At 38.3% G+C, this 16,174-nt stretch overlaps 1 protein-coding gene across 3 annotated transcripts in view; it reads left to right on the forward strand.

The window, feature by feature from the left end:
- Positions 1-386: 386 nt before the first annotated feature.
- Positions 387-16,174, forward strand: part of RANBP17 (RAN binding protein 17) — a 195,032-nt gene continuing 179,244 nt past the window's right edge. Inside the window, exons 1-6 of one of the 3 annotated variants that reach the window (XM_081944687.1) lie at positions 387-569; positions 5,342-5,488; positions 9,300-9,390; positions 11,922-12,088; positions 13,950-14,015; positions 14,779-14,883. In XM_081944687.1, coding sequence (XP_081800813.1) covers positions 9,381-9,390; positions 11,922-12,088; positions 13,950-14,015; positions 14,779-14,883 — 348 coding nt within the window. In that variant the 5' untranslated portion in view covers positions 387-569; positions 5,342-5,488; positions 9,300-9,380. The other 2 variants (XM_081944686.1, XM_081944685.1) reach the window with 2 other exon arrangements.

Genomic DNA, 16,174 nt, shown 5'->3' on the forward strand with positions numbered 1-16,174 from the left:
GAGCCCACACAGGTGTATGTCAGTTTGATGCACAAGAACTGGGTGAGTGACTTTGGGCCAGTCTCTCTCAGCAAAATCCACCTCTCAGAGTTGTTGTTGTGAGGATAATAGGAGGGAGCACTAAGTTCTGTATGTATGCGGCCTTGACCTGACTCAAAAATCAAGGCAGGAGAAAAATAAATAGGTCTCCAGAGGCCCTGGCATAAAGCAATTCAGGAGATAGTAAAGAAAGAAGAATCCAACTCTGTGCACCCGTATGGCATTTATTTTGAGACTGCTTACTTCCGAGGAGTACTTTGCTACTGCAAACTGCTAAAAGCCCAGGTATTTCGTCCTCCCCTCTCTTTCTATTCCTGCTTCTTCCTATGGATATGCTTCTTCCGATGGCTGAGACTGGTCTGATGCCCCGCGCTTAGCCATAATGGGATTTTGGTGCAGCGTTTACTTGAACCAAACCGCCGCGACTGCAAGCAATGCATTATTGCTCGGCGTTGCGGGATGCAAGCAATTGTGGCCGATTCTGACGGCGTTGCACTCAACCCCGGGCCACCACCTTGTGCACTGGCATCGTAAGTCGGGCAGCGTTTGCACCGGGTTTCGCGCTACCTTCCCTCCGCATAAAGTTAAAACAAAGCGGAAGGAAAGCGGCGGGGCAGGTTCGGCTCGGCCTCCTCCTTTCACCGGGCTCCCCTGCAATCGCTTCCCTTTTCCCGCCTAAACTCGCTCGCGCCCTGCCTCCCTCCTCCGCTTGCCCCAAGCCGCTGCCGGCGCGAACATTTCCTGCCGGCGGGGCCCCGCTGCCCTCCGCTTCGCTCCTCCCAGCTCGCCCGCCCGCCCGGGCACCGCAGCAGCCTGCACCTCCCCCGCTTCGGCTCCTCTCGGCGTCACCCTCCTGCCTGGAAGATGGCGCTGGGCGGCCAGGTTGGTGTGCCTAGAAACGGGGCGGTGGGCGTTGGGCGCCTTAGGCGGGCCGTTGGGCGGATAGGCCGGGAGAAGAGACAGGGCGGGAAGGGATGGAAAGGCGGCCGGGGAACGGGGCGTTGGGAGGGTAGGTAGCGCATTCCTCCTGGGCAGGCAGTGCCTCCAGGGGGGCTGTGTTTGGAGGAGAGGTGAGAAGTGGCTCTCCCTCCCCGCCGTCTCCACCTCCCCGCCTCTCTTCCCTCCAATCGAGGCTTTGCAGAGAGGAGGGTGGAAGCAGAGGGAAGTCAGACCTTGGGGACTGGGCGGGGGTCACTCACCCCCCCCATCCCTCTTTCTCGTTTTTGAGAGGTGGCAAAATAGGTGGGGTGGTAGTGGTGATCACCCGAGGAGGTGTTTAGAAAAGTGATGGGTCTTTAAGAAAGTGTTTGCTTTTGGGCAGCAGTCCCAGAGGTAGAGGATGTCTGCAATAGTAAAAGAGGAGAGTGGAGTTATAGAGGTTCAAGCTACACCAACCCCAAAAACCTGCCTGCAAACCCCCAAAACGGTTTCTTCAAACCCAGGCAAGGCTTTTTGCTCTGCATCACTGTAGAGCAGGTGGAAAATTTTGTTGTAGAAACTGGGAGTGACTGAGGCAGAATGTGAATATATAGGTGCCATGTACGGTGAAAAAGATTTTATAGTATATTTGTGGAGATTCAGCTGCCTGAGGGACTTCTTCATCTTAGATTAGATAAAACTCCATTTCTTAAATAATCCCTCTTTCCTGAATAAGTGCAACCTCGAGGACCTATTGCTGTGTTCATAACATCCATGGATGGTTATGTGTTTTTTTCTTCCCCAAAATGCTGAAATAAATTGTTAAGAATTCCTAAAAAAAAAAAAAAAAATTCCAATTTTTTAGTGCCATGAACAGACAGCATGTGTCCGTCATCTGCTATAGAGAACATAATCCAGAGAATAAATATCTATTGAATTTGTAGTCAAATTTAGACTTTTTTTTTCAAGGATTTGGATGCTATGATAGGTGGGGAAGAAGATAAATTAATATCTGCTAGTTGATTTATGGTATGGCTAACACAACAACCCAAATTGGATTTGCACCACATGTATAAGTGAGAGATGTTTTGTTAGTGCTTAGCCTGGCTTTCTGATTCTTCATGACAGTTGACCACATGGCCAGGGCATGCATCAAAAAAGTAAGCTAAAATATACGTAGTTGATTGGTTTGTGTTACTCAGGGTGACCATCTGATCCGAGTTTATGGAAAGAAGCATAGCAGTTAATAATTATTCTTCCATTGCCCATAGATCATCTTGTTATTTTACCTTAGCGGAAATAAAAGTTTTTTCCCCCTTTAAAAGTTGGGTCTGATGGCTTCCTATGAATTCTGTAAGGAAATTTTAGTAATATAACCAGGTGTTTTTTTAAATTGTAGGTAATTTTTTGAAAGAGGAATTAGACTAAATGGTTGATATTATAGGACCAAGGTGCAAAAGCTCTTTATGCTAAATAAATAAGAATAATAGGGAAATTCATAAGAAGGAGACATAAGAAGGCATTTGATATGTCAAATGAAATGTTCACGTGTATGTTATCTTTCATCTGCTCTCTGGTATAGATTTGTGATAGGAGATGAAATCCATTTTATCTGGGATTTGAGATTTGCTAAAGGACAGATCATATTACATCGGGTCTTTCAGACGGCATAATTTTCTACATACTTTCAGGAGAGTTCATTTTACACAATATAAATAATTAGTGGTAAAAAATATCCTGAACATTTTCAAGCAATAAAAGAAAATCTAGTTTTCTATTTGAAAAAATGGATATTTTGGTCAAAATAAAAATGTACAGTGGCTATAAAAAAATCTACACATCCCTGTGAAAAGGGTTTTGAGATGTAAAAAAATCAGGCAACGGTAAATCATTTCGGGTCCCCCCCCATTTTAATATAACATATAAGCTGTACAATTTAATTGCAAAAGAAACTGAAACCTTTTAAGGGGCTATAACAATAATGTACAATAATATGGTTTAATAAATGTGCATACCCTCTTATAAGCAGGGATGAGACTTTGTTCAAAATTAATCATTAAATCTGATTTTAAATAGTCAGTATACACTTGCCATCAGTATTAAGCTCATATTAAGTTCAACTGTTCTTGTAGGATTTTTCTGGCATTTACTCAGTTGCCCCTTACAGCAAAAACCATGGTTTGCAAAGAGCTTACAAAGCAATCTCATTGTTGGAAGATATCAGCCAGGAGAAGGGTACAAATAAATTTCCAGGACATTGGGTATATCATGCAACACAGTGAAGACAGTCATCAACGAGTGGAGAAAATATGGCACATTGTCTGGACTGGACCCTCCAAAATTGATGAAAAAAACAAGAAGGAAATTGGTCTGAAAGGCTGCAAAGAGGCCTACAGCAACATTAAAAGAGCTGCAGGAATTTCTGGCAAGTACTGTCTGTGTAGTACTTGTGACAACACTCTCCTGTATTCATATATCTGGGCTATGGGGTAGGTGGCAAGCCTTTCTTACAAAGAAAACCATCCAAGCTCGGTTATATTTTGCAAAATCCTATATCAAGTCTGATGAAAGCATGTGGAAAAATGTGTTACGGTCTGATGAGAGACCAAGGTTGAATTTTTTGGCCATGATTCCAAAAAGTATGTTTGGTGCAAAAACAACATTGTGCTTCACCAATAGTACACCATACTCACAGTGGAACATGGTAGTGGCAGCATTATGCTTTGGGGCTGCTTTGCTTCAGATGCAACTGGGGCTTTAGTCAAGGTGGAAGGAATTATGAACAGTTCCAAATACCAATCAATTTTGGCACAAAGTCTGCGAAAATGCTGACGATGAAGAGGAATTTCACCTTTCAACACAAGAAAGCCCTAAGCAGTGATGGCGAATCTTTTAGGCACCAAGTGCCCAAAGTGCGTGCACAAGCCCAAACTGCAAGGTGTGGCGGTCCTAAAGCATACAACAAAAGAATGGCTTCACCAACAAAATTAAAGTTTTTGAATAACCCAGATGGAGTCCAGACCTGAATCCAATTGAAAATCTGTGAGGTGACTTGAAGAAGGCTGATCACAGGAGATGCCCTGGCAATCTGACAGATTTGAAGCGCTTTTGAAAGGAAGAGTGAGCAAAGATTCCCAAGGCAAGATGTGCCATGCAGATAGGCTCCTACCCCAAAAAACAGAATGCTATCATAAAAACAAAAGGTGTTTCAACCAAGTTTTAAGGGTGCGCACACTTATGCAACCACGTTATTGTTCATTTTTATTTTTATTGTCCTAAAAAGTTCAGTTAGATGTGGATGCTTGGCAACTGGCATGTATTTATGATGATTGTATTGTCCTGTGGTCATGTGAACATCTTTTGCAACTTTCTGAAAACCATAGTCAACGCGGAAGCCAGATCCTTTTAATCACTACACTAACTTCACAACCGCAGTGGAGGTCTTTCGTCAGGAGCAGCTTAGTAAATGTAACTTAATTTTAACTATGTTGAAACAATTGCAATTACAATTAATTAGTTTTGCCTTAATGCCTTGGTGTGCTTAATTATCAATATTTACATTAATTATCAATATTTACATAAATACTGCATTAATATTTTGAGATGAGTAAACTAAATGCATTTTAACTGAATGGATGTGCTCTAACTATTCATTGTGTTATCCTGTGCATCAGGAACAGGAATCAATCAAGCCTGGGATAATGTTTGGGCAAACACATCTTATACGTTTAATAGTGTCATAGAATAGCAGATTAAGAGAAAAATAAATTAAAATTAGAAGCTGGCATCCATGAAGTGATTGGCATAGATCAAGCATATCCCTGAAAGTGTTATTCTCTTTACTAACTTAGCCTAAGTGCTTGATCTATGCCAGTGATGGCGAACCTTTTTGGCACCAAGTGCCCAAATCCGAACGTGTGTGCGTGCACACATGCATGCCGGAGTCCCGTGCCTGCTGGCCACCTGGTCTTCAGGTTTCTGGCGCACACATGCACACCGGCCAGCTTGTCTTCGGGTTTCTGGCGCTCCTGCACGCGCGAAGATCAGCTGGCCAGTGCGCATGAGCGTGCTGGAAACCCGAAGACCAGCTGTTGATGGTGCGTGTGCCTACAGAGAGGGCTCTGCGTGCCACCTCTGCTAAGCGTGCCATAGGTTCACCATCATGGATCTATGCCATCCACTTCATGGATGTACAGTATTTCAGATTATTAAGGAAATTTAAATGCTAAATACGGTATTTTTTGCCACTGAAAAATATTGATTGTTTGATTCTTTGTCAAGGTGTATCATCTGAATGATAAATGAATAAATTAATTATATGGATTTGCATTCAGGAAAAATATATATGAAGTTTTAATGTCTGACATTTTATTCCTCCCAACAGAGTTTAGCAGAGTTAGAAGTTCTTTGTAAACAGTTATATGAGGGCACAGATTTAGCCCAGAGAATACAAGCAGAAAAAGTTCTTCTGGAGCTTATTAACAGCCCCGAATGTCTCAGTCAGTGCCAACTTTTACTGGAACAAGGGACGGTAAGCACTTTAAACTTTATTATTGATATACATATTTGTTACACTTTCTTTTGCTCAAATCCCCTTCTGGATACCAAGACTCTCTATGTATTATCAAGATACATTTGACTATCAGATTTTTCATTTTGTTATATGTTACAATAGAAGTAGTAAGATTGATTAGTGATTATAGTCAAAGTACTCATAAGCTTTTGTAGCGTTGGACCAAAGGAGGAAACAAAACAAAAATACATACCCTCAAGTGAGATTTTATTATTTACCCACAGTAGATTGGAGCACCTGTTATATCTTGATAAAAGTTAAGCAAGGTCAGACTTGGTTGGTATTTGGATGGTAGATTCCTGAAAAACCCAAAGCTGTAGACTTGGCTGGAAAATTGAGAAGATATATTGGAAGAAGGCAGTTGTATACTATTTCAATGTTGTTTTCAAAAAGAATGTTACATGAATATGTCTAAGTTCACAGATGTGACGTATACATATAGTCCTCAACCAACAACTGTAATTGAGCCCAGAATTATGGTCGTAAGTCATAGGCTGTAAATTGTTTAGTTGGTCACTATGTCACCATGCCTATTTTTACAGTCCTCCGTGCCATGGTTTTTAAGTGAATGCCATAATCATTAAACAAAACCATTTTATCCAATGAGTTTTATTCCAAAAACTGGAAATAAATGGTAAATGCTGGCCAAAAAAGCTGAAAGTACATGAATGTTGCAAATGGCCATAAATGCAAGCTGGTTATCAAATGCTCACAATGTGATCATGTGACTGCAGGGGAGATGTGGTTGTCCTAATTCAGGAACTGAGTCATAAGAACCTTGGGGGGGGTTATGGTAACTGACTGGTCGCTAAGCAACCATTAAGTGAGGACTACTCACTATTTTGAGAAGAGATAATCTGTTGAGATTCTGGTGGATACTGTATTTACTATGTGGTAGACAAGGAACTTTACAAGTACTCCTTGGTTACAACTGTCATTGATCCATTTAATTTCAGTAATTAAGTCTTGACAGGTCACATGACTGAACTCAATTTTATGATCTTTTTTGCAGCAATTGTTAAGCAATTCCAGTTATTGTTACAGAACACCAGTCCCCAATCTTTCCAGCTCCACAGTCCAGGGGTGGTGGGAGGAAGGGAATGGTTTTGCAGGCACAACCTAATCCCGCACATGCGCAAATGGAGCTATGTGCACTTGCCTGACACTTATAGGCCATGAACCAGGGATTGGGGATCTCAGTTACAGAGTTGTTTTTCCAGAAACTGGAAGTAGATACCAGTTTCTGGTTAAAACCATTGTAAATTGTGGTCACATGACTGAGGGGTACTGCAAATGGTCGTAAATGAGGGCTGGTTGCCGAGCATCCAAAATGCAGTCGTGGGGGGAGGGGAGCTGATATCAGAAAGTTAAAACTGGGTGAGAAGTAGCTTTGTGAGAAGTTCATACATCGAGGGCTACCTGCATTTGTTGGAAAAGTAACTCTCTAAAAGCTAGATGGAGCATTATCATTCATGTAGCAATTATGATTGTAGTGCTTGTATTGGGCAATAATTTACAAATAAAGCCCAGTAAACCAAAGACTTCAAAAAAGTTGCACATGGCTTAATATTTTAAAAGAATGTCTCAGTTTTATGTGTACCCAAGATGTTAATTCTGCATATCATTTTACCTGAAGATGATTTGGTTTATGTGAATGTAGTAGAAGTTCCTTTGGGTTAAATGACAGAACCCAAGATTTTTGGTTATAAGTGTGAATTCTAGCATTTTGTTGCTGAGTGCATCTATTGAAAAAGAGCTCAGTGCATCTATTGAAAATATCTGTGTCAAAAACCTGCATATATATTTTTTCAATTAGATTCTCTTACTAGGGTAAAACAGAGCCATTTGAGGTGCTCCTTCTGTTCAACTTGCAGTTTAATCTAGTAATTGAGACACTAAACCTTGGAAAAGAATTAATCAGAGGTATTTTGTCCTGATGCTTAGCGTTCTGTTAGTTTGATATAATCCAGTTCCCTAAACTTGGACACATTTCTGACTTATGCTGCTTTCCTGTTCAGACTCTGATCATTTTGAATGCCTTTGCCAGGTTGAATAAAGTGAAAAAGCTACACTAATGTAATGTTACAACCAAAGTACTAAGCCAAAAATGCACCAAATCTGAAATGTGTGCAATTGGCCCCAATGTTAGTGCCAAGCTCTAAAAGCTCTTACAGACTTTACATACGAATTTTCAAGTTACACACTTTCTGCAATATTTATAAAACTATCTGCAACTCCAACTTAGAAGGTACCAGAAGTTGGGAGAAATTTAATTCACACCATGTTGTTGTATACTTATGCTTGTTTGGACTGTATCAGCCTCTTGGAGATTAATCTGTTCATAAGTATAGCACTGTCTCTCCTGTATGTATCACAGACTGTCTTACAAAAGTTATTTTGTAAGTATCCCTTTATCAAATGACAACAAATGAATGACACATTCTCACTTCACTAACTACATAAAGAAGTTTGTTGATAATTAAAGGAAGCTAAATATAGTTTAGAATTTAGAATTCTTGTACATCTATCAAATTCTTTCGTGGATTCAGTTACCATCTTAAAGCATTCCATATGCTACAGAAAGTTTTAATGACTGCTTGAATATTTGACTTAAAGAGATTTAGTATTAAAAATCCTCAGATTAGAGGGTATTTTATTTATGTGTTTGATGGACAACAAGGTTATTCCCTTTTAGTTTTGGATTAGTAATCAAAAGCAGATTGCCAGCTGGAAATTCCTTGATGGAAAACTGAAGACATTAAAAGAAATAGTTACCCATTTTGTTTGTTAAAACCCTGTTGGTAACAACGAAGCTATAAGAAAATTGCATATGTGTATGGATGTCTGAAAAACCATAAAATATGACCTTATCTATAATGCAGATATAACTAGAACATGTTGGAAAAATGATACTAGTTATATGTAATCATATAGCCATATAGTATATAAATATATTCATATAATAATGACTTAATTGTGTATTGTATTACTACATGGTATCTGTTCAGCTATGTAAAGCAGTGTGTATTACAATATTTATTCTGAAAAATAGTTATTGGTGCCTACAATAATTTTATTTACAAAGAACAATCATAAAAAATAAGAAAGGCTCTTTCATAGCAAAATGATAAATAACTGGTAAATTACTAACTGGCAAAATAATTATAGGTAGCAATTGTCTTATGACCATAATTGAGCCCAAACCTGCCAATGTTAAAGCAAGGCAGTTGTTAAGTGAGTTTCATGACTCTTTTTGCCACAGTTGTTCAGTGAATCATTTAATCATTGAACAAATCTGGCTTCCCCCATTGACTTTGCTTGTCAGAAGCCAACTGGGAAGGTTGCAGATCACATCACCATGGGACACTGCAACTATCCTAAATACATGCCAGTTGCCAACTGTCCAAATTTTGATCACGTAACCATGAGGATGCTACAATGATCTTAAGTGTAGAAATTGGTTATAAGTCATCAGTTATATTTCAGTGCCGTTGTAACTTCCAACAGTCATTAAACAAATACATTGTAAGTCGAGGACTATAAGTAAATTATAAAAATGAATTGTTATTTTAATATTATTCATACAGTGTTGGGTTCTTTGCTTATTATCATGAATCTTAAAAATTATGTGTTAGAATAGATTTGGTTTACTAAAAAGCAAAACATTAAGGAAATAATTTCTTGCTGCAAAATTATCTGTTTGCTTTAAAAATCTTTAGTATTATCCAGTGTTACTATCATCATTTGAATTGTGTATATTTTTCTCCAGACATCCTACGCGCAACTGTTAGCGGCAACATGTCTTTCAAAACTTGTATGCAAAACCACCCCTTTACCGATTCAACAAAGAATGGACATCAGTAAGCATTCTTTATTTTTTTCAATAGTAAAATTGTGTTTATAATCTAAATGTAGATTAAAATAATTACTAGCAATTTAAACATATTACTTTTAAAGAATTTATTATCATACTTTCATAATCGAAGGGTGAGACTATTTCCTATAATCTGGGATTTCTCATCTTTAGACACATTATATTTGTTCTATTGTTTCTTTTATGTTTTATATAAATAAGAAAATGTAAATACCTGAGCAGGAGCAGAGCCACATTTGTACAAGCATCTAGTATATTTTGCAATCAAATAGAATAGTTTGTTGACAGTAATGTATAGTCCTTAAAATGAAAATAGTGATAGGTATCATACTTAAACTGCTTTGTAAAGTGTTACACTGATCTTGAATACAATGTTATTTATTCATGTCAAAGATTTATAAATGATCCTAAGCTTAAAACCAGAAAAAAATAATGAAAATAAGAGTTGTTTGGACTGGTTCTTATAATACCGTGATGTCGAACCTATGGCACACATGCCACAGATGGCAGGCGGAGCCATTTATCAGGGCAGGCGAGGAGTTGCCGTGTCAGCCTTCTTTTGAGGCCATTTTTCGCCCTCCGGAGGCTTCCTTAAAGCCTCCAGAAAGCAAAAAACCAGCCCAATGGGCAAACCGGAAGTTCGGGAATGTACTTCCAGTTTTCTCATAGGCTTCCCTGAAGGCTCCGGAGGGTAAAAAATGACCCTACAAGTCACTTCTGGTTTGCTGATAGGGCTGGTTTTAGCCCTCTGAAGTGTTCAGGAGGCTTCCCTGAAGGCTCTGGAGGGCAAAAAATGGTCTGGTTTGCCCGAAGGGCCGGTTTTTCGCACTCCGGAGGTTCAGGGAAGCTCCTGAAGCCTCTGGAGGGCCTCCAGGGGGTAGGGGGCGGCAGGGGAGGCTGTTTTCACCCTCCCCAGGCTCCTATAAAGCCTCTGGAGCCTAAGAAGGGCGAAAAAAGCATGCCAAAACGGGGGGGGGGGAACGCTGGTCATGCAAGCATGCGCACTGGGGTCATGCACATAGCATTATGGGTGTGACACTCCGGTGCACGACCCCCCTGCGCTCCCCCTGCTTTTGGCACTCGAACCAAAAAAGATTCGCCATCACTGATATAATATATGTATCTGTTATGTAACCTACCAAGTAATAACAAAAAAGAATTTGGATTAGTTTGAGCTATTTTGGTGAAATCAGATACATAATATGCTATATAACACTTAGACTCAAGTAATTCTTTTCTTGTGCATTTCTTTGTAGCTTTGACTTCCAGTTCTATGTCCCTGATATACATTATGGCATAGGGTCTCCTATAGACTCGATGACCTACAAGGTCCCTTCCAACTCTGTTACTCTGTATTATAATTTATATTCTCTTCTTCTCTAGATATTAATAATAAGATTGTTGTTCACAGACTGAATGTGAATACTTCTCACTATAAAATTTAGCTCTGGAACATGGAAGGGAAACATTTCACTTCAATGTTGAGGCAGGCTTGTACAATTCTGCATCCTACCTGAATGAATTCTGTAATTGCTTTTGCTTAATCACATACTTACATTAACTTATTACAATTAGTACAGTTGCATCAAATATAATAGTAGTATAAAAGAATAGCAGTATAAAAGAACTTTGCATCCATTTTAGTTATATCTGAGCTCATATTTACAGGCAGGTAAGCTACATAAAATAAATGCTGCATATATTTGTGAATAAGCTGAGGATTTTAAGTGCCAATATGTATCTAAAAATTTGTGTTCAGCTTAATCTTGAAAAGTGCTCATCTGTGATTCATATAATTAAGTATCTTTTTTATTTCCCATATATATTCATATGTATAAGCCCATCTGCAAATAAGGAAGCCCTGAAATTTGTTGCCAAAATACCATGTAAAATGAGGGCTGGCTTATCCATGGTTAAAGCATTTTTCCTGATACAGGTCCTTGACTTACAACAATTCATTTAGTGACCATTCAAAGTTACAACAGCACTGGAAAAAAGTGACATGATTGTTTTTACGCTTATGACCATTGCTGTATCCCCATGTTCATATGATCAAAATCCAGACCTTTGGCAACTGACTCATATTTATGATAATTGCAGTTGTCCCAGGCTTATGATAACCTTTTGTAGTTAGACAAGCAAAATCAATGGGGAAACCAGATTTACTTAAACAACTGTATTACTAACTTAAAACTTCAGTGATTCACTTAACAACTGTATCAAGAAAAATCGTAAAACTGGCCAAAAACTTAATAAATGTCTCCCTTAGTAACAGGAAGTTTGGGCTCGATTGTGGTCATAAGTCGAGGACTACTTTGGTTAAAAGTTTGAGAGTTTGGTTATCTGCAGTTAGACTAACATTTGCATATATACGATAATTTCTTCTTAAGAACTCAAAAGTAGTTGATTTTACAAGTCCTTTCATCATTTGCTATCTTTATCATAATTTAAATTAGAAGATTGTGTTGTCTTTAACCCAAAATAATTGTTATTTTTTTTTTTTATATCTTGGCACAGGAAACTATATACTAAATTATATTGCATCTCGACCAAAATTGGCCCTTTTTGTGATTCAGGCTCTTGTTCAAGTAATTGCAAAGATCACAAAATTAGGATGGTTTGATGTTCAGAAAGACCAGTTGGTTTTTAGAGACATTATTGCTGATGTTAAAAAGTTTTTACAGGTAAGAAAGAGAAAATGTTTGTTAAAAAATAATGTTAAAATATGTAGAATATTTCTTAGAAGAATTGCAGAAAGTCTTTTACCAAAGATAGGCAATATCTTTGGTTTGAGGCATGCCCAAATACAGATTTTTGCTTCCTGTGCATATATTTTCACAATCCATTATGCAAACATAGAACTTTCTATCACACCTATAAGCAGGCATAAAACTTTCACACTTTTTTCTTTTTATAAATAACCCTTTAATCCTTTTATTTGGGGTGGAGTTGGTTTTTGAATATCTGTTGAAATAATAATAAAACAGAAAATAATCAATAGTTACCATGTCTGAAAATTTAAATTTTCAGTTTAAATTGGTAAAAGATTTTACCTTATCAGCTTCATCCGCAAACCCAGTAGCTATTTATGGGTTATTACAATATTAGATTGGCATGATTTACCCTTGGGTATGGAGATAAGCTTGATAAGGCAGTGCCATGTGTTTGGAAGAACAAGCAGAGAGTTTCTTAGAAGTTGTGCACATGTTAGTCCAGTTTACTTTTCTAATATACACTCATTCTGCTAATTCCTTACTTTCATTAACAAATAGACACTTCATTGCTTCTCCTTGAAATGATAGGGTGTTTTTGTGCCTGATATTTGCAATAACATTCTCCAGAGATTTATAAGGCTCCTAATCTCACTTATTTAATTGAGTGTTGGAGACATGGCCTCCCCCCTCTCCCTTGGATAGGGGTTCTGGCAGAGCCCCTTTTTGGAATAGGGCAATTGAAGGTTGCTTTTGTTGTTTTTTCTGGATATCTATTTTGATGGTTATGACATTTTTACTGTTTTTACTATACTACAGAAGTATTACGGTGGTTTTAGGAAGTTGACAAATGACCAAGGGAATATTTGCCCAAATGATATAGGCCCGCCCTGCTGTTTTCTAATGTTGTTTTCTTCTGATTTTGGAGAAAAAAGATAAAATTGAACAATGTAAATGTGATTTTTAGCTATAGAATAGCCTGGAAATTTGGGTTTTATTGATATGTGAAGAACTATGGTTTTATAATGCATGGGTTATTATAATTATTTCATTATAATGGAAAGATTGTGCTGCCCTTAATTTACAGTATAATAAGAGAAAATCATTTCATTTAGTCTAATTGTAATCCCATATTTAAAAATTGATTTATTGTATATTTGATAAACTTTTTTCCTTTCCTTCCTATTTTTTTGTTTTGTTTTACGCTTTCTTCCTTTTTTTGCATTTCTTTTCTTTTTCTATATTAAACCAATAAATAATTGTGGATTTAGTCATATAAAGAGTTTTTCCCAGCACCTAGAATATATTTTCCAGCCATTGTACTGCATAAGTTGACTCATTACTGCCTTTTTATTTAACTGCAGCTAATTGCAAAGTAAAAACAATGGTTGTGTTTGCAATTTTTGGTGCTGCAATTGACATATCATTCAGAAAGATAAACATACAGTGGTACTTTGGTACATGATGGTAATTCATTCTGGAAGACATGACGAATACTAATACTGATGAGTAACTACATGGCTTACCAAATGACCCGCTATGTCAGCCAGAAAAAACTAGCAAGTCACCTGATATCAGCAAGTTCTTCCTTGCGCGTTGACTACCGGTAGAAAGACAGGGACAAGATTTCTGCTTCAAAACGCATCAAATACCAAAATTGATGAGTTTCGAAGCAGTCGAATGCCAAGGTATTTACTGCATTTATAGAAATGCACATATTTTTGTGTACTGTGTGTTTGTACTTAAAAGTGACAATGAATAATGTAGTTGATAACATGAATGCTTATTCTCAAAACCACCTAAAGCCCTTATTCATAGTCTGTTTCTGTTATAGGGGACCGTGGATCACTGCATAATAGGAGTAATGATTCTTTCAGAACTAACTCAGGAAATGAATTTTGTAAGTATGCTTCTTTCCTCCATATTAGTTTATATTGCTACCAGATTATTGTCATAGTGTTTTGGAGGCAGGATTAATGAAAGGGAAAACTACACTATAAATAGGATAAAAATCCCAAAGAGAAACTTTCTGTCAAACGAAGCTTGAAAATGGATTGTTTCAAAACTCACTGAGTGAATAAAATAGTATCAATTCTACTGATATTGTAATTAGTTATAGTAATCTGAAAAAAGGAACAGAACTTGTGTTATCGGCAGGATCTTTGCACATTTATAAAACCAAATGAACATCCCATTCATAGTTGTCACTGTATGTGCCCTGATATTTCTTGTCTTTTTTTCTTTTTAACCTAGGCTCCAGAAACATCAAAAGGGACTGTCTTATTGACAGGCCTATTACTGTGCTCTTCATTTTTAATGTTCCATAATAATATGATTATTTAATTTGTTATACGTGACCATTTAAAGGGCTGTCCATGGTTGCTTTTGGGTTTGGCCTGACGATATTTAAACCAAAGTTGCTATTCCTATTGCTGGTTCTGCTGCTTTCAGATAACTTGCTTAAATCTTTTTTCATTCAACATGCGTACAGAGTAAGATTATTAATGTGCTGCTATAAATTTTAGATAATGTATTGGCTGGATTAGAAATACTAACACTTCTTTTACTCATAACAGTGCATTTCATGGGCATAGTAAGCACCTGTAAAATCAGTTTTAAAAATTATATAATATTCAAATAGAGGGTTTTTTTCTTTGTTTTAGATTGATTATTCAAGACCTTCATCAAAGCATCGTAGAATTGCCATCTCTTTCCGTGATACCACTCTAAAAGAAATTTTGATGCTGGCATGCTCGCTGCTGAAAGAGGTGGGCCCAAACACTTATCATATTATAGTGAGATTATTTCTTTACCATTAGAACATATTTTGTTGATATCAACACTCATGGACAGTCACTCATGGATATATTTTTTTAGCCAGAAACCATATGTATGCAGCTAGATTAGTATGAAATGCATGGTGAAAAAGTGATAAATGAATATTTGAGATTTATTTATTTTTATTTATTGATCAAATCTAAATACTACCCACCTCACTTTCAGAGTTGGGTTATCTGCAGTTAGATTATTATGTGTGTATATACAATAATGTTTGCTTAGGAACTCAAAAGTAGTTGATTTTACAAGTCCTTTCATCATTTTCTGTCTTTATCATAATTTAAATTAGAAGATTGTGTTATCTTAAGCCAAAATAATTGTTATTTTTGTTGTCCACTCAGAGTTACAATGACACTGAATGAATGGTGATAGTTATAATTAGCAGTTATAGTTCCTTGAAGTCCTGGTCATCCCAACACCTCTGCAGTTGTAATCATAATCTGCATGCTTGGCAGCCAGTTCACACTGATGATGGTTGCAGCATCCCACAATCACATAATTGAGTTTTGTGACCTTCTTTGCTGGCTTCCCATAAGTAAAGTCAATGGGGAAGCTGGTAGGGAATGTTGCAAGTTGCTCTGGTAAGTCTCTCTCATCTGTGCATCCTCCCCGAGCCTTGCTGCATTTGCATCATGCCTCCTTGGCCACACGCACACCGTCTCCCACCCAGACTTCTGTATGACTTGGTTCTTGCAAGTTCCTGTCAGTTTCCTCACTGATTTCATTTGCAAGGAGGTGCTCACTTAATGACCTATAATCCTTACTTAATGATGGCAACAGAGATTGCTGGGATTGCCATCTCTAAATGATTTGGTCATGACTCAAGGACTACCTAGCTCCGGGATGGCGAACCTATGGCATGCGTGCCACAGGTGGCACATGGAGCCATTTGTCAGGGCACGCGAGGCGCTGCCCTGTCAGCTGGCCAGCGCACATGCGCGCGCTGGCCATCTGAGTTCACCCTTTTTTAAAGCCATTTTTCGCCCTCCCCAGGCTCCAGAAGCTTTATAGCAGACGGGGGAGGGCGAAAAGAGCCTCCCCCCCCCGAGGCCCTCCAGAGTTTCCCTGAAGCCTCTGGAGGGCCTCCGGGGCGGAGGCTGTTTTCGCCCTCCCCAGGCTCCTATAAAGAGCCTGGGGAGGGTGAAAGAAGCATGCAAAAAATGGGGGGTGTCGCGCCTGTAGTGCGTGCATGCGCACTGGGTGTGTGTGTCACGCATTGCA

The sequence above is a fragment of the Natrix helvetica genome, assembly GCF_964273705.1.
Source record: "Natrix helvetica genome assembly, chromosome: 2".
Taxonomy (NCBI): domain Eukaryota; kingdom Metazoa; phylum Chordata; class Lepidosauria; order Squamata; family Natricidae; genus Natrix; species Natrix helvetica.